The sequence below is a fragment of the Alexandromys fortis genome, unplaced genomic scaffold (genome assembly GCF_014885135.2).
Source record: "Alexandromys fortis isolate MF-2015 unplaced genomic scaffold, M_Fortis_MF-2015_v1.1 scaffold_88, whole genome shotgun sequence".
NCBI classification, from domain to species: domain Eukaryota; kingdom Metazoa; phylum Chordata; class Mammalia; order Rodentia; family Cricetidae; genus Alexandromys; species Alexandromys fortis.
This window is the reverse complement of record NW_026067961.1, coordinates 6,115,318-6,139,551: the sequence shown is the minus strand read 5'-3', so window position 1 is coordinate 6,139,551 and position 24,234 is coordinate 6,115,318. Positions and strand designations below refer to the sequence as shown.

The following is a 24,234-nucleotide window of genomic DNA, read 5'->3' as shown; positions in this document are numbered from 1 at the left end:
CAAGCCCCAGAGGTGAGACAGGAGAAGGGGGCAAGAGAAATCACACCCAGTCTAGAGACAGGAGCTTGAATATGCTGTAGTCGAGGTCTTGAGCTTCGGGGAAGGGCCTAGACTTTTGACAGTCTTTCTGAGAGAACAGGAAAGGGAAGAGCTGGAAACTCCAGTATAACATAAGTTTCTGTGTTATGATTTGGGGACTTTTTTTATTGATTTTTATTGAGCTCTACATTTTTCTCTGCTCCCCTCCCTGCCTTTCTCCTCCCCCTTCAACCCTTCCCCATGGTCCCCATACTCCCAGTTTACTCAGGAGATCTTGTCTTTTTCTACTTCCCATGTAGATTAGGTCTATGTAAGTCTCTCTTAGTGTCCTCATTGTTGTCTAAGTTCTTTGGGATTGTAGTTTGCAGGCTGGTTTTCTTTGCTTTATGTTTAAAAACCACCTATGAGTGAGTACATGTGATAATTGTCTTTCTGTGTCTGGGTTACCTCACTCAAAATAATGTTTTCTAGCTCCATCCATTTTCCTGCAAAATTCAAACTGTCTTTTTTTTCTGCTGTGTAGTACTCCATTGTGTAAATGTACCACATTCTCCTTATCCATTCTTCGGTCGAGGGGCATTTAGGTTGTTCCCATGTTCTGGCTATGACAAACAAAGCTGCTATGAACATAGCTGGAGGCGCCACATTTGAAGAGTCTGTTGGTGCCCCATCTTTTTTGAAGGAGGCCTCACCTCAGGGCTGCTGCCAGAAACCGGTATTTCAGTCTGTGTTATGAGAAGTCCGTCCCATCCTTTCTGCCTCTTCCTTTCCATTAAGCACTGTAAACGTCATAGTCAGCGGGTCTCTCTGAGGGATTTGAGGCCGTCATCTAGACTCTAAGCTTTCTCCTAACAGCAGGGGCTGCTTGGGAAAGTAAACAAGTCAGAGGACAGGCATGCCCTCTTGAGCATCAGGGCCCAGTGTGCTGTACGGAAGGAGAGCCTCGGTGAGCTGAGCAAGGAACTCAGCAGGATTTTATCTGGCCTCTGTGTGATCCTCCTAAGTTTGTCAAAATTGACCACTTTTTGGGAGACCTTGTGTAGGCTGGCCATGAGGTAAAAACTCTTTTATTAGTCGGGCGGTGGTGGCACACGCCTTTAATCCCAGCACTTGGGAGGCAGAGGCAGGCGGATCTCTGTGAGTTCGAGACCAGCCTGGTCTACAAGAGCTAGTTCCAGGACAGGCTCCAAAACCAGAGAAACCCTGTCTTGAAAAACCAAAAACAAACAAACAAACAAACAAACAAACAAACAAACAAAAAAAACAAAACCATAAAAGCTAAAATAAAACATGGGAATATTTATCACCAGTTCCATGTTCACAGATAAAATACTTAATCATCTTAGTTTTTTCTCAATTACAAGAATATTTAAAAAAACAAAAGTAAAAAAACCCTCAACTCAAATGAAAGCTTTGCTTTTTTTAAAAAATTGATTTTATTGAACTCCACATTTTTCTCTGTTCCCCTCCCTTCGTCTCCCCTCCCCTCTCCTTCAACCCTCTCCCAAGGTCCCCATCTCCCAATTTACTCAGGAGATCTTGCCTTTTTCTACTTCTCATGTAGATTAGATCCATGTATGTTTCTCTTAGGGTCCTCATTGTTGTCTAGGTTCTTTAGAATTGTGATTTGTGGGCTGGTTTTCTTTGCTTCATGTCTAAAAGCCACTTATGCGTGAGTACATATGATATTTGTCTTTCTGGGTCTGAGTTACCTCACTCAGTATGATGTATTTTAGATCCATCCATTTGCCTGCAAGGGAGCTTTGCTCTTTGTCTAATATATGATCAGGTCTTTAGTAAATGCTAGCTATTACTATAATTATTATGATTGTTTAATAACTATAGAGAAGGAAGTTCCTTAACATAAAAGGAGTATCAGAAAATTGATTAATAGGATTGTGCAAAATAATCTACTTTATTTATTAATGCAAAAAGCAAGGAATAAGGGATAAATGTTTACAAACATGACAAAGGATATCCTTAATATAGAAAGGGCATTTAAAAACCAAGAAGCAAGGTCAAAGAGAAGGCTCAGTGTGTAAAGGTGTTTGTTATCAAGCCTGATGACCTGAGTTTGATCCCTGGGATTAAAAGGCAGGAGAACCAACACTCACAAGTTATCCTTTGACCTGAACATACACAGCCATATTGTCCTGGTTAGTTTTGCCGTGAACTTGACCACTTGGGAAGTGGTTAAGTGAATAACTGTCTGGATTGAACTGACTTGTGGGCATGCCTGTGAAGAAGCATTTCAATTGCTAATTGATAAAGGGGGCTCAGCCCACTGAGACAGGTGGGCTTGGGCTGTGTAAGAAAGGTAGCTGAGGGCTCGCTGGTGTGCTTGCGGCGGTGGTGGCGGCGGCGCGTGGCAGGTCCGGCGGGTGGGAGGCAGCGGCGGTGGCCCGAACCCGGCCCAGCCTCGTCCGCCCTCGGCCCGCCCGGCCTGACCCCGGCCCCGGCCTGACCCGAAGTGCCGCGGCCTCGCTCTGGCCCGGCCCGGTCGGGAGCCTCCGAAGGGAGCGGCTCCGCCTGCCGAGAGCGCAGGCCCGGCCATGACCGACTTTAAATTGGGCATTCGGCCGGGAAGACCAAATACACACTGATAGATGAGCAAGACATACCACTGGTGGAGAGCTACTCCTTTGAGGCTCGAATGGAAGTAGAAGCCGAAGGAAATGGTGCTAAGATATTTGCATATGCCTTCGACAAAAACCGAGGAAGGGGCTCAGGCAGGTTTCTGCATGAGCTACTGTGGGAACGACACAGGGGAGGTGTGGCTCCCGGGTTTCAGGTGGTACATCTCAAGGCTGTGACTGTGGACAATCGTCTGGACAACCTGCAGTTAGTACCGTGGGGCTGGCGACCCAAAGCTGAAGAGACCTCCAGCAAACAAAGGGAGCAAAGCTTATACTGGCTTGCTACCCAGCAGCTTCCCACAAACCCTATAGAAAAACAGTTCCCTGTCCTGAATGTGACCCGGTACTATAATGCCAATGGAGATGTGGTGGAAGAGGAAGAGAATTCCTGTACCTACTATGAGTGTCACTATCCTCCTTGTACAGTGATTGAGAAGCAGCTTCGGGAGTTCAATATCTGTGGGCGTTGCCAGGTGGCTCGATATTGTGGCTCTCAGTGCCAGCAGAAGGACTGGCCTGCCCACAAGAAGCACTGCCGGGAGAGGAAGCGTCCGTTTCAGCATGAGCTTGAGCCAGAGCGATGACGGGCTCTAGTGCTGCCACTGCTGCAGGTTCAAGGTTTCCAGTTCGTAATGAGCACAGTGGAAGATAGACTGGCAGTTGAACCTGGAGGTGCCAAAGAAGCCAGCAATGGATCCAGAGCAGCTGCCATAAGACCTCACAGCGACATGAAGCCTGTGGGGACAGTGCCCCTCCAGTGTTCACCCCCAGCAGAGACAATGGGAGGCTCCCTAGGACCTTTCTCATTATTTATATGTTAATATGTTTGTAAACTCATGTACAGTTTTTTTTGGGGGGGGGAGTGAGGGGAGGGTTAGAAACTTCAAATAGAATCATTTGTTGTATTCCTCAAAAAAAAAAAAAAAAAAAAGGTAGCTGAGGAAGCCAAGGGGAAGTAAGCCAGTAACTGCCTTCCTCTAGGGTCTCGCTGCCCTGACTTCCCTTGATGATAATACTGTAACCTGTGAAATTCTGTAGTAAACTCTTTCCTCCTCAGGTAATCTTATGTGTGGGTGTTTTGCGTGCATGTGTGTATGTACACCATGTGTGTCCCTGTGGAAACTGGAGAGGGTGTCTGACTCCTTGGAACTAGAGTTAACAGGAGTTGAGAGCTACCACCTGGGTGTTGGGAACTGAACCCTGGTCCTCTGGAAGTGCAGCTAGTGTCCTTAACAGCTGAGCCATTTCTCCAGCCCTTCATCAGTGTTTTATCACTGCAACAAAAAGCAAACCAGGAAACACACACTCATGCACACACGCACGTACTCACACATGCACAAATCAGTAAACAAGGGCTAGAGAGATGGCTCAACGGTTAAGAGCAAGGGCTATTCTTACAGAGTCCTGGGTTCAATTCCCAGCACCCATAGAGAAGCTCACAATTGTCTGTAACTCCAATTCCAAAAGCTCCAACACCCTCACGCAGACACATATGCAGGCAAAATACCAATGTTAATAAAAATAAATCATATTAAAAATCAGTAAGTAAGGCATCATCTCAGTAGAAAACGGGTGGGGTGAGCAAACATTTCTAAGATACAAGCATTACTACTGGGTGAGCAGGGAAGTGCGGGCAGGGTGACAGAAATCAGGAAGTAAGAAAGGACCCTGGGATTAGGAGTTCAAGGACAGCTTTAGCTACACAGTCAGTTTGAGGCCAGCCTGGGGAACCTGAGACCCCCTTACTCAAATAAACAAGTTTAACTGTAGTACTGAATACATGCAAAAGAAAGCAATCTGAGAAAGCTTGCTTTTGGGTGGCCGCTGGCAGCAGTAAATTGAGATGGACTCTCACTCCCTGAGAGGGAACGGGTAAGCCCTATTTGGGAAACTATGGCTGTGTGTGTGGAGTTTTGAGCCTGTGAGTCAATACTTCCTCATTTCAGGAATCTATTCTGAGGACTATCTCAGGCAGCGCTACTCACCATTCTTCTCTAATCCTCTTAATAAAAAAACAAGGATGAAAATAAATTAAGAACTCATCCCAAGAAGCCAGGAGAAAAACATTAGAAAAATCCCTACAAGGTAAACGAAAGGAGCTGTGTTTTACATTTTATGAGGGTCCAGAGTTTTCTCCCAGGGTTTCTGGCTCTAAGTTCTTGTTTTACTGCCTCATGGAGAAGAAGAGGATAATATGATTTCTGCCTCTTGGTGGACAAATGACTTAATTTTTTATAAGTGAAGCAACAGTGCTGAACAACTGAATAGTCTGGTCTCTGTGTACCAAATTCTGTTATGAATACAAAAACAAGTTTGTTTGTTACTATCTAATTATTTCCCTGTTTTGCCTGTTGGTTTATTAAACCCTGCAGTTTGTTAACATCACCAACCGTGTGGTTTTACACTCCTTTCCTTTCAAACAGTTACTGCCTTATACACTGTAAAGCATGCACTTTCGGGATTATTAGCTCATAGGTAGGCTAAACTTCCTAACAGAATAAGCTGACTTTTCACTCTTAAAATTCTTTAACGAGTGTGTGTGACTGTATGTGGGTGTGTGCATGTGCGTGCAGTGCCTGAAGAGGCCAGAAGTGTGAGATCACCTGGAACTGGTTGTCAGCCACCTGAGATGGATGCTAGGAACCAAATTTGGGTCCTCTGGAGGAGCAGTACACGTTCACAACCATTGAGCCATCTCTCCATCCCCAACTTTTCACTCTCTAAAGTATTTGTTCCTAGGATGTCTAGCCCACCTTCATTAGTGAGACATCTCTCCCCCTGTTGATTTAGTTTGCATTACTGCTCACTATTGCCTCTTCTTGTTTCAATTTTCCCACACTTTAAGTATGTTTCATACATTTGAATGCTTAGTCTCTAGGAAGTAGCACCATTTGAAAGGATTAAAAGGATAAGGAGGTATGGCCTTGTGGAGGAAGTGTGTCACTGGGGGTGGGCTTTGAGGTTTCAAAAGCCCGGAGTGTGTGTGTCTGTGTGTGTGTGTGTGTGTGTGTATGTCTCTCTCTCTCTCTCTCTCTCTCTCTCTCTCTCTCTCTCTCTCTCTCTCTCTCTCTGCTTACAGATCAGGATATAGCTCTAAGCTACTACCCTAGCAGCTGCAAGCAGTCTGCCTTGTTCCCCACGTGATGATAATGGACTAAGCCTCTGAAATTGTAAACAAGTCCCAATTAAATGCTTTCTTTCATAAGAGTTGCCTTGCTCATGGTGTCTCTTCACAGCAATAGAACAGTAACTAAGACACATTCAGATAATAAAAGAAAGGGTGTAATGGCACATACCTTTAACCCCAGCACTGGGGAGGCAGAGGCAGGCAGATCTCTGTGAGATCAAGGCCATCTTTATCTACACAGTGAGTTCCAGGACAGTCAGAGCTACACTGTAAGACTTTGCCTCAAAGAAGCCAAATAAATGAATGTATAAGCAAGCAAGCAAAAATAAAGGATGCATTCATGAAATGAGAACAATGCTGGAACAAAAGGACATTTGAAAAAAAGAGCAGAAATATTTTCAGGAGAAATTTTGGAAGATGAAGTTATTGTAAGATAAACTGTTGGAGCCTGGCAGTGGTGGTGTACTCCTTTAATACCAGTACTTGGAAGGCAAAGGCAGGTAGATTTCTGTGAGTTCAAGGCCAGCCCGGTATAGAGAAAGAGTTTCAGGATAGCCAGGACTACACAGAGAAACCCTGTCTTGTCAGGAGCCATTTCCCTCCTAAAAATCATTACAGGAACCATCACCCTAGGGAGTCTGCAGAGAACCCCACACCCATAATTATGTTCTATTGAGAAAACCTGCCCCTCACCCAATTAACTGTTAATCTGTTAGAGGAACCCGACTCACATTCCAGCTATCCAGGGAACTAGGTGTGGCAACTTGTGACTTCTGGCCTACCCGTCCGAATGTAACCTGGCTTACGTGACCGGAACCACGCGCATCCCGTGCCCTGCCCACCAAGTCCTCATGCAGGGCCTATATAAGCAGCAACCATGACCCTAATAAACGGAGGCTTTGACAAATCTGCTTGGCCTCCTTCTTCTGTCTTAGCTCATTCCCTTCCAGGTAGTGCCCCTCCGTGACCCTGGAATAACTGATTGCAGGGTGGGTTACAAACCCCTAGACTGAGTAACCCACCCCAACGCAATCGACACTGTCTCAAAAAAAAAAAAAAAACCCCACAAACAAAAAAGATAATCTGTTAGGAGAAATATATAAAGTAGAACTGAAAAAGAAAAGTAGAACTGAAAAGAAAAATTTAAAAAACTTGTTGAGGATAACCCAAGACATTTCTCATCCATCTAACAGAGGGAGTTCAAGGAAAACAGAACACAGAACATAACAGAGAGAACACTACCATAGAAATCATTTAAGGCCATATCACAAAACCAGGGTGATACCTCTCCTAATAAAAGGCTTAAGGAGAGCCCAGCACTATAAACACAAAGAATAACAAACAAAAGCCCTGATGCACATTGTTGAGAAGTCACAGGACACAGCCTAGAGAAATAAGGGTTTTGGGAGAAAAAAAATAGTTCACATAGGAAGGGACCTGAGTCAAAGTGGCCTTGGACATCCCAACAGCAGGCAGCAGAACCAGCTGCTGAGAAAATGGTTTGTCCCTTCAAATTTCTTGAAAGAAAGAGAGAAAGAAAGAGAAAATCCCCAATCTAGAACTTTAAACACAGGCAAGCAAAGATGGAAATGAAAGTCGACTCATTTTCTTGGTTTGCCTCCCATACACACCTTCTCAGGAAGCTACTGAGGCGTCCATTCCATCAACCCAAAGATGAGAACCAAAAAGAAGCCAGGAAACAGGGAATGGAGCTCGGGGAGCTAAGGGCACCCGCAGATGAAGAGAACAGAGGCGTTGCAATGCACAGCTCTAGAAAGCAAACAGACTGCAGCAGATGCGCAGGGCTCTCAGACTAGCACCAAGAAATCAGTGAGCTCTCTGACATCTTTACGGTGTCAAGGCAGCAAGCATGAGGACTGAGTGGTGATGATAAGCAGTCTCAGCTCCCAATCAGAGCCCGTTATTACCACTATGTGGTATACAAGGAAAACGCTTATTGTAGGTAGTATTCCTAAACTTACTAAACTACGAATACTGCCCTATTTTTTTTAATGCTTAGTATTTGGAATTCACACTGCAAGCAGCGTTCAGTATTTAAAGCCTCTCGTTCTGATAAACTAGAACTCCACGCCCCACTCTACTGTTTCCAAACAGTCTCAAAACAATGATGGCTGAGAGCACAAACACAAAAGACAGCCAGACTTAGAGATAGTTCTGCTAACTGCACAACAACAGCACATAGATCTAGGACATTAAAAACCACGATTGACTAGAATCCATGCTAATAATACAACGATGATTCACTACTGCCTATTATAATATTTTATTATATTAAGAGATTAAAAGACAACAATGATATGATTATTTCCGCAAGTGAAGGACATTTGATATAATTCGATATCCACTCTTAATGAAAACTCTTAATAAAATGAACAACAATGAATACTTCCTTGATGGGACCCAGCGAGAGCAGATGGGCTAGTGTCACTCAGAACTTGGCGTGATGTTTTATGAAAAGATGTAGAAGCGGACCGTCTGAAAACAAGAGCAGGACAAGTGTTCTCAGGCCCATCTGCCTTATTCGTGTGGAGCTGCTCTGGGGGCCGAGAGACCCAGACAAGAGGAGAACACGAACAATGCAAAGGGCAAAGCACTGTCTCCTGAGTGCCCAGAGCCAGGCATGGGCTGAGCAGCCAGCAGCACGTTAGCAGTGCTGAGGCACAAACTCGGTCCACAGAAGTTAAGGAAACAAAGAATAAACATATCTGTGGGATGTTCATAAAGACAGGGATGGAAACTAAAAAAGTCAAGTGGGAATAACTGGCTCTTTCTCCTATAGAAGTGTTAGGATTATAAACATGTCATCTGTCCTAAGTTAATTGCAAGGTTAATGTGACTCCAACATCCCGTATTCTCCTTTTAGCTGGGCAAGCTAGTTTTGTAAGTTATATGTGTAAAGTAGCAAACATGAAGCACGGAATGCATCTGCATAACTGAGAAGATGGCAGGGTGGCTTAATTCTAACACAGCGCACACCTAAGAAAGGGAATGTGACATTCAACAGGCACACTGAGGGGACAGAGTATCTCAGGACACTACAGACAGCTAGCACATGATGAAGTTTTAGCGCAGGTCAGGGGAGGAAAACACCCAGCAGCCAAACTCAGACTGTTGTTCACTTTGGTTTGTTGGATTTTGTTTTGTTTTAGGCAGAGTCTCACTTGCAGCCCTGGCTAACCTGGAGCTCTATGAAGATCATGTTAGAGCTGCCTTATTGCCAGGAGAGAAGGCATGCACCACCTTGCCCAGTCATTTGTCTATTTTGGGATGGTCTTCCAGCTAAGAACAGCTTTTACTGTCTTACAGGGGTGAGGAAAACAAGATCATTTTGTCACACATGAAAAGCGTTTAAAATCCGAATGCCAGTGTCTGTAAATGTGGCTTCCTTTCTCGTCAGTTTCTCACTGTCTGAGCGGCACCTGCAGTTCCTTCATGGATACAGGCCCCCGAAGCCCACATGCACTGACTGGCTCATTACAAGAAAAGTTTCTCTACTTCTGCTGTGAATGGCAACTACACTTTATTAATCAAAAGAACAATAAACAAATAAAGTGGAATCTTTACACTCTGTTGACCAAAATAAACTTTGAGTTACTGAAGTCTATGAAACAAAACTCAAATCACAAAGGAACTGTCAAATAAGGAGCCACACAGGCTGGCTCTGCAGGTAAAATGTTTGCCACACAAGCCTGGCCACGCCTGAGTTCAATCCCTGGAACTCATGCAAAGTGGAAGAACTGACTCCACAAAGTGGCTCGCTGACTTTTATGTGCCTGCGTGTGCACGCACGCACACACAGACAGCCATAAGCACACGTATACACAAACACACTCTAATATTGAAAGTTTTTAAATGTCAAAAGAAGAATTTTAATGTCAAATAAAAAGTTCTGCCTGACAAAAGTACTGTAAAAGCAGCTGATATAAATCTGAAACCAAAAGACTCTAACACATATCCCAGACACAGAGTCAAGTGCATTCAAAACACAAATCAATTTCAAAACAATAACTATCATCCCATGAAAAGATATAAAAAAACTGGGTATATGGTGATGCACACACCTACCTACAGTGGTTACAACACAGAAGCTGATGCAGGTCTCAGGCCAGCTGGATCCACATAGTGAGACCCTATCTTTAAAACAAGGGAGGGAAGGAGTACACGAAAAGCTAAAAGGCAAAAATGGAGGAATAAAAATGACTTGCATCAGTTCTGGTGGGGCAGGCCTGTAATGGCAGCACTGATGATCAGTAATTCACAGCCAGCTAGGAGACTCAACAAAACAAAGTGCCACGCAGAGTGGTGAACTCACACAATCCCAACACCTGGGAAGCAGAGGCAGGGAGATGCCATGTTCAAGTCTAACCTGGACTACAACATTAAGTTCCAGCTAGCCTAAACTAGAGAGTAAGATAGACCCTATCTCAAAAAGAAAAGGAAAAACAAAACAAAAGAATCCCCCCTGAAAGGCATTTATTTCAAAACAAATTCAAAACAAAATGACCTTGAGGCCATGCCTCTAAGCCCTAGAACTTAGAAGGCAGAAGTAAAAGGATCAGACACTTAAGGCTCAGCATTTAAGAGTGTGCACCACTCTTACAGAGGACCCATATTCCCAGCACCCACCTGGAGGAGTGGATGTCCTCTTCTGGACTCCTTGGGTACCTGCACTTATGTGTGAACACATGCATAAGCAGGCACAAACACACACATTAATTAACTAATTAGTTAGTTAGAAAAATGATCTTAAAAGCAGTCAGAAAAGAATGATTCATTAACTCTCAGAGGAATACAAAACTGGCAAATATCAGCAAACATGAGAAAATGAGCACAATCTGCCCTCCAGGGGCTGGGAGCAGCCCAGCATGGAGGCGCAGGGTCTTTCCAGCACTTGGGATTCAAGGCCAGCCTTAGCTACTTAGCAAGTTAGCAAGCCCTACCTGAACTACACAGGAACGATTTTTCTCAAACAAAACCAAAAATCATTGCTGATGGTAAAAATGACGCATAAAAAAAAATCAATGAAAAATAGAACGCACAGCCTTGAAGCCTCTGCTTAAAAGACACTTTACTAATTGCAAAGGGAAATATAATTCATTAATGGAAAGCCTGGGAAATGCAGCCTCAGTCAACAGGTAAAGGTGAAATCACCAGCAATGGGGGAAAAAAATCACCGTCAATGTCATATACTTCCCATTAGGAAAAAGCAACACTTTCTATCAAAAATGAAGACCACATCTAGTCATGAGGGTTTGTCACATGATCATCTCATTAGATGCTGAAAAGGCCTATGACAAATTACAATATCCCTTCATGATAAAGGTCTTGGAGAAAACAGGGATACAGGAACATACCTAAACATAATAAGAGTAATACACAGCAAGCCAACAGCCAACATCAAACTAAATGGAAACTCCCAGTGATCCCACTGAAGTCAGGAACAAGACAAGGTTGTCCAGTCTCTCCATATCTATTCAATATAGTTCTTGAGGTTCTAGCTAGAGCAATAAGACAACAAAAGGAAATCAAGGGATAAAAATTGGAAAAGAAGAAGTCAAACTCTGTTTGCTGATGATATGATAGTTTACATAAGCTACCCCAAAAATTCTACTAAGGAACTTCTACAACTCATAAACACTTTCAGTAATGTAGCAAGATACAAGATTAACTCAAAAACTCAATAGCTTTCCTTATATCACAGATGATAAATGGGCTGAGAAAGAAAACAGAAACATCACCCTTCACAATAGCCACAAATAGCATAAAATATCTCAGAGTAACTCTAACCAAACAAGTGGAACATCTGCATGACAAGAACTTTAAATCTCTGAAGAAAAACATGGAAAGATCTCCCAGGCTCTTGGGTAGGTAGAATTAACATAGTAAAAACGACAATCTTACCATAAGCAATCTCCAGATTCAATGCAAAACCCATCAAAATCCCAGCAAAATTCTTCATTTTTTGTACTCAATTCTATATGGAAAAGCAAAAAACCCAAGATAGCCGAAACAATCCTGTACAATAAAGAAACTTCTGGAGGCATCACAGTCCCTGACTTGAAACTCTACTACAGAGTTACACACTACAGTATTGAAAACAGCCTGGTATTGGAATTAAAAAAAAAAAAAAAAAAAAAAAGGAGGACCAATGGAACCAAACTGAAGACCCAAATATAAATCAACACACCAACAAACATCTGATTTTTGACAAAGAAGAAAAAGAAAGAAAGAAAGAAAGAAAGAAAGAAAGAAAGAAAGAAAGAAAGAAAGAAAGCATACTTAACAAACAGTGCTGGCATAACTGGATATCAACATGTACAAGAATGAAAATAGATCCATATCTATCACCATGCAAAAACTCAAGTCCAAATGGATCAAAGACCTCAACATAAAGCTAACCACACTGAACCTCATAAAAGAGAAAGTTGGGAAGTACACTTGAATGCATTGGCACAGGAGACCACTTCCTAAATATAACCCCAATAGCACAGACACTGAGAGAAACAATTAATAAATGGGACCTCCTGAAACTGAAAAGCTTCTATAAAGCAAAGGACATGGTCAACAAGACAAAATGACAGCCTACAGAATGGGAAAAGATCTTCACTAACCCCACATCAGACAGAGGTCTGATCTCCAAAATATATAAAGAACTCAAGAAATTGGACATCAAAAGACAATTAATCCAATTTAAAAAAAAATGGAGTACAGACCTAAACAGAGAACTCTCAATAGAGCAATCTAAAATGGCTGAAAGACACTTAAGGAAATGTTCAACATCTTTAGTCATCAGAGAAATGCAAATCAAAACGACTCTGAGATTCCATCTTACATCTGTAAGAAATGGCTAAGATCAAAAACACTGATGACAATTTATGCTGGAGAGGTTGTGGGGAAAAGGAACACTCCTGCATTGCTGGTGGGAGTGCAAATTGGTACTGATACCCCCTTTGGATGTCTGTGTGGCAACTTCTCAGAAAATTAAGAAGCAACCTTCCTCAAGACCCAGAAATACCACTTTTGGGTATATATCCAAAGGATGCTCAACTGTATCACAAGGACATGTGCTCAACTATGTTTATAGCAGCTTTGTTTGTCATAGCCAGAGCCTGGAAACAACCTAAATGCCCCTCGACCAAAGAATGGATAAAGAAAATGTGGTACATTTACACAATGGAGTACTATACAGCAGAAAAAATAATGACATCTTGAAATTTGCAGGCATGAAAACATCATATTGAGTGAGGTAACCCAGACCCAGAAAGACAAATATCATATGTACTCACTCATAAGTGGCTTTTCATCATAAAGCAAAGAAAATCAGCCTACAATTCACAATCCCAGAGAACGTAGACAACAATGAGGACCCTAAGAGAGACATACATGGATCTAATATACATGGGAAGTAGTAAAAAATAAGATCTCCTGAGTAAATTGGGAACCTGGGGATCATGGAAGAGGGTTGAAGGGGAGGGCAGAATCAATTTTTTAAAAAAGAATATTGGGTTTTGTAAAGCCAGATGTGGTGGTGCACACCTGTAATCTTAGCACTTGGGAGCTGGGTGCAAAACATTCAGAAGCTCAAAATCCCTCTCATCCACACAGCAAATCTGAATCTGGACTAGGTCACATGGCACAGCTCTTAACACCAGCAAGAAGAATGCTTGTTTCCAGAGCCAGGCGGATTCTGCTCAGCAGGCACTTGCCAGTGTACACAAAGATGGTTTCCAACTCTTGAAAATACCTGTTTATAACTGTAAAATAATTTTGTTTTTATTGAGACAGGGTTTCTCTGTATGTAACCCTGGTTGAACTGGAACCTGATCTGTAGACCAGGCTGGCCTCAAACTCACAGAGATCCTCCTGCCTCTGCCTCCCAAGTTAGGAGTGCCATTTGGCTAAATTATAATAAAGTATAAAAATAAGTATACCAAACTGTTGGACCAAGTTTCTGATTATAAAGGTAATATGGATATAAAAGTAAATCCAATCATGCTCAATTTAGGTTTTCTGAGCATATATAAACATACATATAACATACTACAAATAAACACAAACAAGTAGTATGTGTGTTTGTGTGTGTAAAAGTCCAAAAGCAGTATCTGTGACTAGTGTCCGGGTCCTGGCTTCCCAAGGTCATTCTCACTAAATAAATCTCGGGAAGATGTTTAATTCTGGGCTTAAGTTCTGAGATGTGTATCCCAGGAATCACGGGACCCAACCTGAGTCTGAACCCATTGGACCAAACCTGAAACAGTAAACCAAATACTCCAGACTACAGGATATAAAAGATAGTCAAACATTTTGTTTTCAGACAGTCTCATAAGAAGCTGAGAACTTGCTTTATAGACCAGGCTGAACTGAAGTTTGCGGTAGTCTTCCTGCACCCACCTCCACATGCTAGAATTACAGATATGTAAGTATGTACCACCCCATTCAGCAAATAACATATAAATGATACAAATGAGAGTGATTTTCCCAGAAGAGGAAGGAGGAAGCACTAGCAAAAAAAAAAAAAAAGTTTGCAAATAACTGTGGTGCACTGTGATCCAGAAGGATTAAGAGTTCAAGGCCACTGTCAATCAAGACTGGTGCGGCTGAGAGATGGGTGTCGGTAAATACTGCTAAGCAAGTACTGTTCTTCCCAAAGATCTGAGTTACTCCAAGCACCCATGTCCAGTGGCTCACAGCCCTGTAACTCTAGCTCCAAGAATCTGACTCCTCAGGTCAACACCAGCACCTGCACATGTGTATACATATACAAAGACACACACAAACAGGCATAAACATAATTAAAACAAATCTAAACAAAATATTTCTTAAAAAGACTTAGAACAGCCTGGGCTAATGAGATCATAACTCACGTAAACTATAAAAAATAAAAATAAATGTATGAGTCCATTTTTTTTCTAATTTCAAAGAAAAAGTCAATTATAGCAAAGTTCTCCACTGGATGCTAAAGGTTAGAGTGAAGGCTGCTGGGTAACAAGCTAACACAAGCTCAGAGAAGCCCTTCTTAGACTAAATCGATCTGCTAATCACCTCGATAACCAAATGGTCACATTAGCATCACCAGCAGCAGAGAACTCTGACATTCCTTCCTTGTAACATGGTACAGTAACGAGTATGCAACATTACTTATTAAGTATCCTTGCCAAAAACATGTGATCTCAATCTTATGAAATGGGAACAATGAGACAAGCCCAGAATAGTCAATAAACCAACTTGATTTCTCAGATCCATCAATGGCAACTAGAGCTACAAAAGTCAAGAGGGTAGGTTTCTAGAGTGAGCAGGGAAGCTCTAGGTGTGACCGCTGGCTGTCTCCTGGAATGACAAGCTACAAAAGAAGCTTGGGGACAATTAGGGAAATTTAAACATGAAATATACACATATATATGTATACACATACACACACACACCCTCCTGGAATGATATATATCAGGTACTTTATGAGATTCGTGTTAATTTTCTCTGTGATATGTGAAGTGATTATGTGGGAGAACATCCTTATTTGATAAGGTATATGCTGAAGTAATTAAGAGTCATCATGATATCTACAAATCCCTTTCAAATGGCCACTGAAACATGCAACATGAATGTAGATGCATGTACAGAGAGAAGACAGAGAAGCATATATGGGAAAATATCAATCAGCAAGAAACTTATCAAGATAAAAGTTATCTGGGTGTTCTTGCAGGGTTCCATTTTTGTGTAAATTTGAAACTATTCAATATTAAAAGATTAAGGAAGAAGTCAGGTTGGATGATGCCAGCACTCCGCAGGTGAAGGCAGGACACTCGAGCCATTCAAGGCCATCCTTTACAAAGAACGAGTCTGAAGTTAGTCTGGGTTATGTGATGCCCTATCAAAGAAAGAGAAAAGGCGGCTGGAAAGATGGCTCCCTGAATAAGAGCACTTGCTGCTCTTGCAGACAACCTGGGATCAGTGCCCAGCACCCATAGTCTGTAACTGCAGTTCCAAGGGCTCTAACACCTTCTTCCGGCCTCCACAGACATTGCATGCACTGGGTGTACATTCGCACATGCAGGCAAAACACCCATACACACAAAATGAAAACAAATAAATCTTTTTTTAATTTGTTTTGTTTTTCGAGAGAGGGTTTCTCTGTGTAGTCCTGTCTGTCCTAGAACTTAATCTGTGGACCAGGCTGGCCTTGAACTCACAGATCTGCCTGCCTCTGCCTCACCCCCAAGTGCTAGCTAGGATTAAAGGTATCACCACCGTCAGGAGTAAATAAATCTTTTTAAAAGGGGGGGGAGGCGTCCACAGAGGGGTACTGGTGTCAGGTTGGAAAGAATCCAAGCCCACAGGCCTTGACCCAAAGTGCTGGTGCAGGGAATCAAGGCTGAGACTGAGCAGGGTCTTACTACTTGCCCTGACCAGAAGAGGTGAGACAGGAAGGCTAGCGCCTACTCCATAGTTACCAAAGTGAGGTGAAGAAAACATTCACCGTCCTGTGGCCATCAGCTGGCACTGATAAAGGCAACAGATTCCCGACAACACAGGAACTGCCATGGTTAGGTGTCCTAGTGAGGACAGGCCTCCAGGTCTGTATCATAAATTATCACTCTAGACACCACCGTTTTCTGTAGAAAAGTTTGCCCTTTTCTGTCAAGATTTAGCACTGATGCTGAGCCCATCCACAGTCCCCTCGATGCAATGGTTTTGCTTTATACAGGAGACTAAGTCACCTGTATCTGCCAACTAAGTGCAGGAAGGATTCCCACTGTTCCCCAGCTCTTCTGCTTGGCAACACAGAACACAGAAATAACATGGACTTTCTCACTGGACAGAAGACAGCAAGGAGCACATTAAACAGTCTGGCCAAAGGATAAATACCTTGCAGAAATAGGTTTGTTTGTTTGTTGTTAAGTCCTTTCGTGAGGGAGGACTTTGAAAAGTCTAGGGATCCTTCTATAATTTTGCTTCTGTGGTCTTAGGCAGGAGGCAGCAGGGTTATGCCCATTGACTACCTTGAACACTCAGGCCCAACACAGCTCTGGACAGTCCAGCACAAATAGTGTCTCCCTGCCACTGAGAAAGCCTAGGAGACCAATGTGCTCATTAAGACAATAACAAAGAACACGAAAGGATAACTGTAAAAGCACAGAAATCAACAAAGTATTAGCAAAGAACAGAAAATATAATGGAAATAAAGGTCACAAAGCATTAATAATAAATTTTAAAATACTTAGGATTAAAGAAAATGTGTAAGTGCTGGGCGGTGGTGGCACACACCTTTAATCCCAGCACTCGGGAGGCAGAGGCAGGTGGATCTCTGTGAGTTCGAGACCAGCCTGGTCTACAAGAGCTAGTTCCAGGACAGGCTCCAAAATCACAGAGAAACCCTGTCTCGAAAAAAAAAAAAATGTGTAAGAGCTAGACAAGAATTTGGCCAAACCATCAACAGGAAACAGTTCACTTGAAAGAGACCTCACTTCCCTGGACACAAAGGCTGCAGTCTGCAAAGATGTCACTCCTGCCCAAGGTAATTTCCATATTGAATGTAATTTTAATCAGAATTCCAAAGAGATTGATTGGCAAAGGATGAGGGGAGGAAGAGCATCAAGAAAAGAAGATATGGGGCTGGAGAGATGGTTCAGGGACTACAGAGGACCTGGAGTCATTCCTAGCACCCACAGAGCTCACAACCATCTGTGACTCCAGTTCCAAAGGATACCCTCTTCTGGCCTCTGCAGACACTGAATGCATGTAGTTCAGATAAAATACCCTTACAGATAAAATAAAAATAAGAAGGGTTGCAAAAATCCTTTCACAGGAGAGACTGAGAAAGGTATTGTAAATGCCAGTACTATTCTCTGCAGCAGCAACAACAGGGAAGTACAGTTTGCACCAACAAAGCAGGAAGTAACAATCGATAATAACAAAAACACTGCTACATGAGCACAACAGACAGGGACATCAACAAATGAGAACAATCAGAACACAATATATGACAAAGTGACATGTCACTAAGCGGTGCCGAACAATCGGATTGGTCACCAGGAAAAATAAAGTTATAGTCTCTGCTGCTCAGCTAATAAAATAAATTCCATGAAAGAAAACTGGAGCCACAAAAGAAAAAGGGAGGCAAATATGTTCACGTCCTCAGAGTGTGGGAAGGATTTTCTCTGGTTTCAACCAAAACAAGGAACTATGAACTTGATAATCTGGAAGTTTAAGACCTGTGCTGGAGAGCACGGCTGAGGTGAAGGGTACACACCAGCACAACCTTTCCAAAGGTCAGGAAAGTGGCACATATTAAAATGAAAACAGCCGGGCGGTGGTGGCGCACGCCTTTAATCCCAGCACTCGGGAGGCAGAGGCAGGCGGATCTCTGTGAGTTCGAGACCAGCACCAGCCTGGTCTACAAGAGCTAGTTCCAGGACAGGCTCCAAAGCCACAGAGAAACCCTGTCTCGAAAAAAAAAAAAAAAAAGAAAACAAACCCATTTCCTTTAACCCAGGATTAGCAACTTAGTTTTTTGCAGTTTTTACCCTAAAGGGGAAATCACAAAAGTAATACCTGTTTCTCCAGAGCGTTCAAAGAAGGGCTGCTGTAACAGAGAAGAACGACAGTCATCTGGATGTTAGAATAAATTATGACACACGTTCTCTGTCCAGCACTGAGCATTATTAACTTGGCGGTGGAGATCTGTATTTATAGACACAAATTATGTCTGAGAAACAGTGCCTAGCAAAAAGAACGAGCAGAAGAGGCAAAATCGGCAAAGATTTGACAAAGGAAAGAAAGATCCAACAGCCCCAAAGAAGGCAAAAGGTGAAGGCTCCTACCAGCCTTTTTATTTGTGCCTTTCCACTGGCCCAAACATCAAATTCTTCCCTATCCCTAGTCTCTCAGTCTCTAAAATGGTAATTCCAAAAACCCAGCAGTGCCACAATCATGCCCTGTGCTGCCCCTGGGGTTCGTTGGTGTCTGTGAAGTACACTGCTGTACCAGGCTATTGCGGCAGATTTTCCATCAGCCTCACCAGGTCTTTAAAGTTCTTATGCAAAACTAAAGAACTTAAGCTGAAATGCCCCCAAAGACAAGCAGGCCAGGTAACAAGGAAGCTAGCTGTAGGAGAAACATCCCAGCAACCTTCTCCCCACCCCCACACCAGGTGTGCAGGCTGGCAGCAAGGCTAAGCCAGAGTTTCATCAGCAGTCCCCTTGGGATGAGGTCATCACATCCCGACTAGCTCTAGTCCTCCAGGGGGACGATTATCACACTGTCACCAGTGTCTCCAGGGCTCCTTATTAGTCTAATAGAAACCCTTCATGCTTGCATGGAGACTGACAGAGACTGTGAGCTTGAAATGAACTTGTATGTATAGGCACTCCTACCCCAGGGCCTAACAAGGGGTATAGCCCATCTTCTGGAATCCTAAGGGCAGCTGCCAGGCTCTGGGTATGTCTAGGGAGAATTGGAGCACCTTCTGGGGGCAGGGGTGGGGGACAGTATACAAACAACACCTCAAACCACAGCCAGGAGCCCTGAAGACAGAAGTGATGTCACTAAAGGGCAGATGGGACACAGCTAATCCCTGCCATTTCATATAAGAACAAACACTGTGTCATGGAACTGGCAACCTCTCCGCAAGGGGTGGCATGAGATGCTGGTGGAGGCTCCACAATGGCCTCCCAAGCCACCCCTCTGTCCAGCTCCCTGGAATGCTGGCTGTGGGTGCTAGATTAGTAACATGGGATGCTCTGTCTCCACAGGTGAGGCCGAGCACCACCTTCCAGACTATTCCATTTTACTCAGCTCACAGTTACTGTGTCTCTCTCCCTATATAGTATCCTGTCTCTCAAATCTACTACTGTGTGTCACATGGGGCCAGAATGAAGCAAGTTCTACCTATATGATGCAACGACCAGCCACAGGTGAGGTCCGGGCTTTTCTGAAAACCTAATGAACAGGCAGCAGCAGCTTGTGTGCTTCTTGACAGCACACAGGTGCTGGTAAATAAGTCCCATGGGTGTCCTGGTAAACTCAGGCAACAGTCCCTCCCCCCACACACTCTCAGAATTAGCGCACTCTCAGAATCAGCGCACACACACACTCTCTCAGAATCAGTGCACACACACACACTCTCAGAATCAGTGCACACGCACACACTCTCAGAATTAGCGCATACGCACACACTCTCAGAATTAGCGCACACTCTCAGAATCAGCGCGGGCACACACACACACACACACTCAGAATCAGTGCACGTACACACAATCTCGGAATCAGCGCATATGCACACACTCTCAGAATCAGGTGCACACACTCTTGACACTTTGCCAGCTCTGCCTGGAACCTCCAGAACAGATCTAACCATTCTCTTCCCCAAGGGTTAGACTCCAGTTTCAAACTTGCAACTTCTTGTCTTACACAGAACACTCCAGTAGGTTTGATGCTGCTGCTTAATTACCGTAATGAGAGGTACTTTTGGGGGAGGGGCTTCTGCAAACATTCATGTTCCCCTGTCCTACCTTATGTGAAAATCATGGCTCAACAGTGTTTCCCCATAATCCCCCCTCCCCATCCCTCACCTCCACATGTGCAGGGAAGGAGAGAGGCTCTTCAGTCAGTGCCCCCACATTCCCAGGTGAGTGGGTACCTGCACCAGTTTCCAATCCATTCTTTTACACCGCAATGTTACCTGCAGAAAAGCAGCAAGGCCAGGGATGGTGTCTCACATCTGTAATCCCAGTTCTTACACTGAGGCAGGAGAACCAAGAGGTCAAAGTCATAGAAAGTGAACTATCAGCACCACCCTGGTCTGAGGGCAGGAAAGTCCTGTAAGTAGTATTGGGAGGGAGGCGCCAGCTCCAGGGCTGGCCAGCACAAGCTCTAGAGCGGCCCAGAAGGCTGCTTTCTGTGAAAAAGCTGGAAGAGGAGGCTAAGCAAGATGGCTACAAAAGAGATTTGCTTTCAATTGCGCTTAAGTTTTAAAAGTGTACAATCTGCATGCTTTTCACTGCAATCCTATGGACCACCAGAGTCCTACCTCTGGCCTGGAATACAGCTCATCAGCATCCACAAACACAAAAAAGAAAAACCTTAGCACAGACCCAGGGTTAAATACTCTGTCTGAGCTGGAACAGCAAAAGAGGAAAAGTAAGGGTGAAAGACGCGCCTGTCCCAGCCCCTGCAAGCCGAGAGTCAGGATCACCCGGTTCACTGGCTGTGTGCGGCTCTGAGATCTCCTAGGATGTCAGTTAATGGACTGTCTTTTTCATCCTTTGGAGTCTCTGACCTTTAGGCTCTGTACCCAAGCCACACATTTTTTTCCTCCTAGACTCTATGGATTTAAAAGCAAAGCGGTCCATCTTTTTCTAGAACACCAAGGCACAAACAAGGTCAGGTAACCACAGCGCAGCACCTTGCATGGAGGATCTGAAAGTGTTACAGCCAGAGCAGCGAGCCAACTGACTATCTCAGAAAGCCAGGGAAATGCAGACATGACACAGTCAGGAGGAGGGGAAAGAGTGGATGAGAAGGGCAGACAGGAGCTCTGCAGGAGCTGGGCGGTCAGTGTGCAGCGGAACAGCTTCTGAGAACTGTGGTCTGACACTGTGGGACTCTCCCATGGCAGTAGGGGCTTCACCGGGAAACTGAGTGACAGGCCTTGTCCCAGAGAAGCTACTTCTAGATAAAGTAACACTCGCTTCACAAATGTCATCATCTCTTTCTTCAAGATTTCAGTAAAACCACTGAGCAATGCACGGGTGAAGTGAGCAAGGCCCACAGTCCCTGTGTAAGCAGCTCAGCACCAGGGGTCTCCCCAGGACTTCCCTCCCCCTCCTCACTCTCTGACCCATCTTGTTGTCTTTCAGTTATCATCCCTCATGCCTAGCTGCTCCCAACCCTTAAAGAGAGCCTGAAAGCCCAACGTGACACACCTCTACACATAGAACTTGCCCACTGTCCACATAATAAAACCCAAACACCTGAGCTAATAAAAACGGTCTCCCACTAAACAGGCTGTTTTCAAAATCTCTTGCCTCAGACTCTGTCTCCTCGCATCCTCTACAGGGACTAGTTACTGAAAGACAACTAATCCTGGAGGTGGGAAATGAGGCTGACCTCTCTAGGAAGGCTTCTTTTAGAGCTCTCCACCAACAAAGCTGGCCAAGCATTCCCGACCCTGCACCCTAGTTGATCTTGCTCCTGTCCTCCCTGATTTTGTGCCTACTACATATCACAAACCCTACTCAACTGAAGACATACGGTGAGGCAGGAGGGAAAGGGCGTCTCACAAATGACCAGTGGCTAAATGAAGAGATGCATTTTCCGCAGCCTAGCACCGCTGTGTGCTGAGCTCTCTGGGAACAAGCACATGACACAAATTACACGGATACAGAAGCTGCAGACAAAGGAACAGGAGAAGGAACCCAGAAGCAGAGTCTAAAGAGCACAGCCGGTTGAATACTGAGGAGTCATGTGCATTTGCAATGTAACTTTCTGGGGTGTTTCGTTAGATAAAATTAGTTTGCATTCCTGGAACCACAGTGGTCTGCAGGCAAGTGGAGCTGCAGAGAACTAAAGGAAAACTGGTCGGCGATGATAGTTTTGCGATGAATCATTCACAAGTGAGCAGCTGAGAACTGGCTGCACTGTGTACTTTTGGCTCCGTGAAATCCTTTTAAACAAATACCCACCATTTCCCCAAAACAAATAGGGCAATTATGAGAAAGCCTTGTTAGTGTTCAGCAGTATCCGTGCTCCCGTTCACTGCCCTGGAACCACCTCCATCTAACTAATCCCTGGCCTGCCGTGCACTGGGTGGGGGCAAGGCTTCCTAATGCACCTGCCTCAGCTAGGCATAATGGCTTCAAGCTAATGGAGAGAAGCTCCGCTTCCTAGAGGTTCGACTCCTGAGGAGGGATCTTAAAGGTGAGGCACAGCAGGCGGCACAGGAGAGAGTGGATTTAATTTGTTTAACATCATAAAAAGGGACATTTCCACATGGACAGCAAGGACATGAATATCATGTGTGTATGGCAGAATTATAAACGCATTTTTGGCGAAATTCAATAAAGCTGATTCTACTGCATAAGGTCAGCAATTTACTATAAAAAATGATATGATTGCAACTTTTAATATAACCCATGTATTTGCCGCAAGATGCTCTAGAAGACCGTAATGTAACCGTCCGACCTCTCCTCAGGAGCAGAGCTCGCCTGCCCGTTTACCCTTCATGGTCCTGATAAGAGCAACCACACAGAACAACAGCATCAACAGCATTTCCTTACCAGCCACTCTCTTCAAGTCCAAGACTGCCTTTCCTCGTGCTGAGACTGGGGCTCTGGGTTAAAGCCGTCACAGAAGGCAAAAAGAATAAAACCCTCCACAACTCAACAGAACCATCAAGGTCACCACCCTGGCAGTAACACTGGAAATGGCACAGCACAAGGGAAACACCCCCCCACACACAGCTTTTCCAGACTCCACACCTAATAACGAGTGTCTGAGAGAGAGCTCAGTATCTGTGAGTAGACTTGGACACCTTAGGGCTGGGTGTATGGCACATGCTCACAGTTTCAGTACTTGTGAGACGAGACAAGAGTTCAAACCTCCTCAGCTACATAAAAATTTAGAGGCCACTATGGGTCTGTCTTTGAAGAAAAATTAAAAACAATAAAGCAACAAAGAAAGAAATCAGACATCTCAGTGATGACAGAAACCAGTTCCTCGCATTAGGGATGCTTTTCAAGTACCTGTGGCTATGAAGGCAGCCCCCTCCCCAAGACAGGGTTTCTCTTTGTAGCCCAGGCTGGCCTTGAACTCAGAAGTCTACCTGCCTTAGCCTCCCAAGAGCTGGGGTTACAGGCATGCTCCACCGTTTGAGGAAATGAGTTCTCCTGAGGATTAAATGAGCGACGTGGGAGACACTTAAACTCTAGCAGGAAACACATATGCTGGGGGCTGACGCCGCTGCATCATCCCAGCTCAGGCTAGTTTATAAACTCCATGGCGTCTATGATCATACTTCAGGGTATGAACCATTAGATTCCCCGTGTTCTCGATTGGGAACCTAGCTGGCTTGGGCTGGGCATGGTTAAGGATTCCGTGCCACTAAACTTTCCCTGAGCCCCATCTTCTGGTGGAGGCTGCTTCCAGTCACTGCTGCGGTCTCACTGTGCTCTCTAGGGCCAAAGCAAGCTCCTTTCCTGAGCTGGAGTCGGAGCCTGCTGACCTCTCGGCCCAGCAGTGACATGCTGATCTAATGGCCATCCCAGAGCACCCCCCCTCGTTGCCTTCCATTCTGATGCCTCACCCCGCTTTCACGCTTTTGCTTTTTTGTTCATATTCTGGAGGAGCTGTTTCTACAGCAGATCTGTCTGCTCTATTTACCAGGGCAGCAGAGTGTCTTGTGAGGTACCCCCACTC

General features: G+C 44.3%; 1 protein-coding gene across 4 annotated transcripts in view; it reads right to left on the bottom strand.

The window, feature by feature from the left end:
- Pex14 (peroxisomal biogenesis factor 14) overlaps positions 1-24,234 on the bottom strand; it is a 136,292-nt gene that overhangs the window by 38,511 nt on the left and 73,547 nt on the right. Inside the window, exon 1 of one of the 4 annotated variants that reach the window (XM_050153147.1) lies at positions 3,070-3,527. The exons of the other annotated variants lie outside the window; for them this stretch is intronic. Within the exon in view, the coding sequence (XP_050009104.1) occupies positions 3,070-3,238 (169 nt within the window). The 5' untranslated portion in view covers positions 3,239-3,527. Of the gene's footprint in view, positions 1-3,069; positions 3,528-24,234 lie in introns of those variants that run through there. 4 annotated transcript variants of the gene reach the window in all.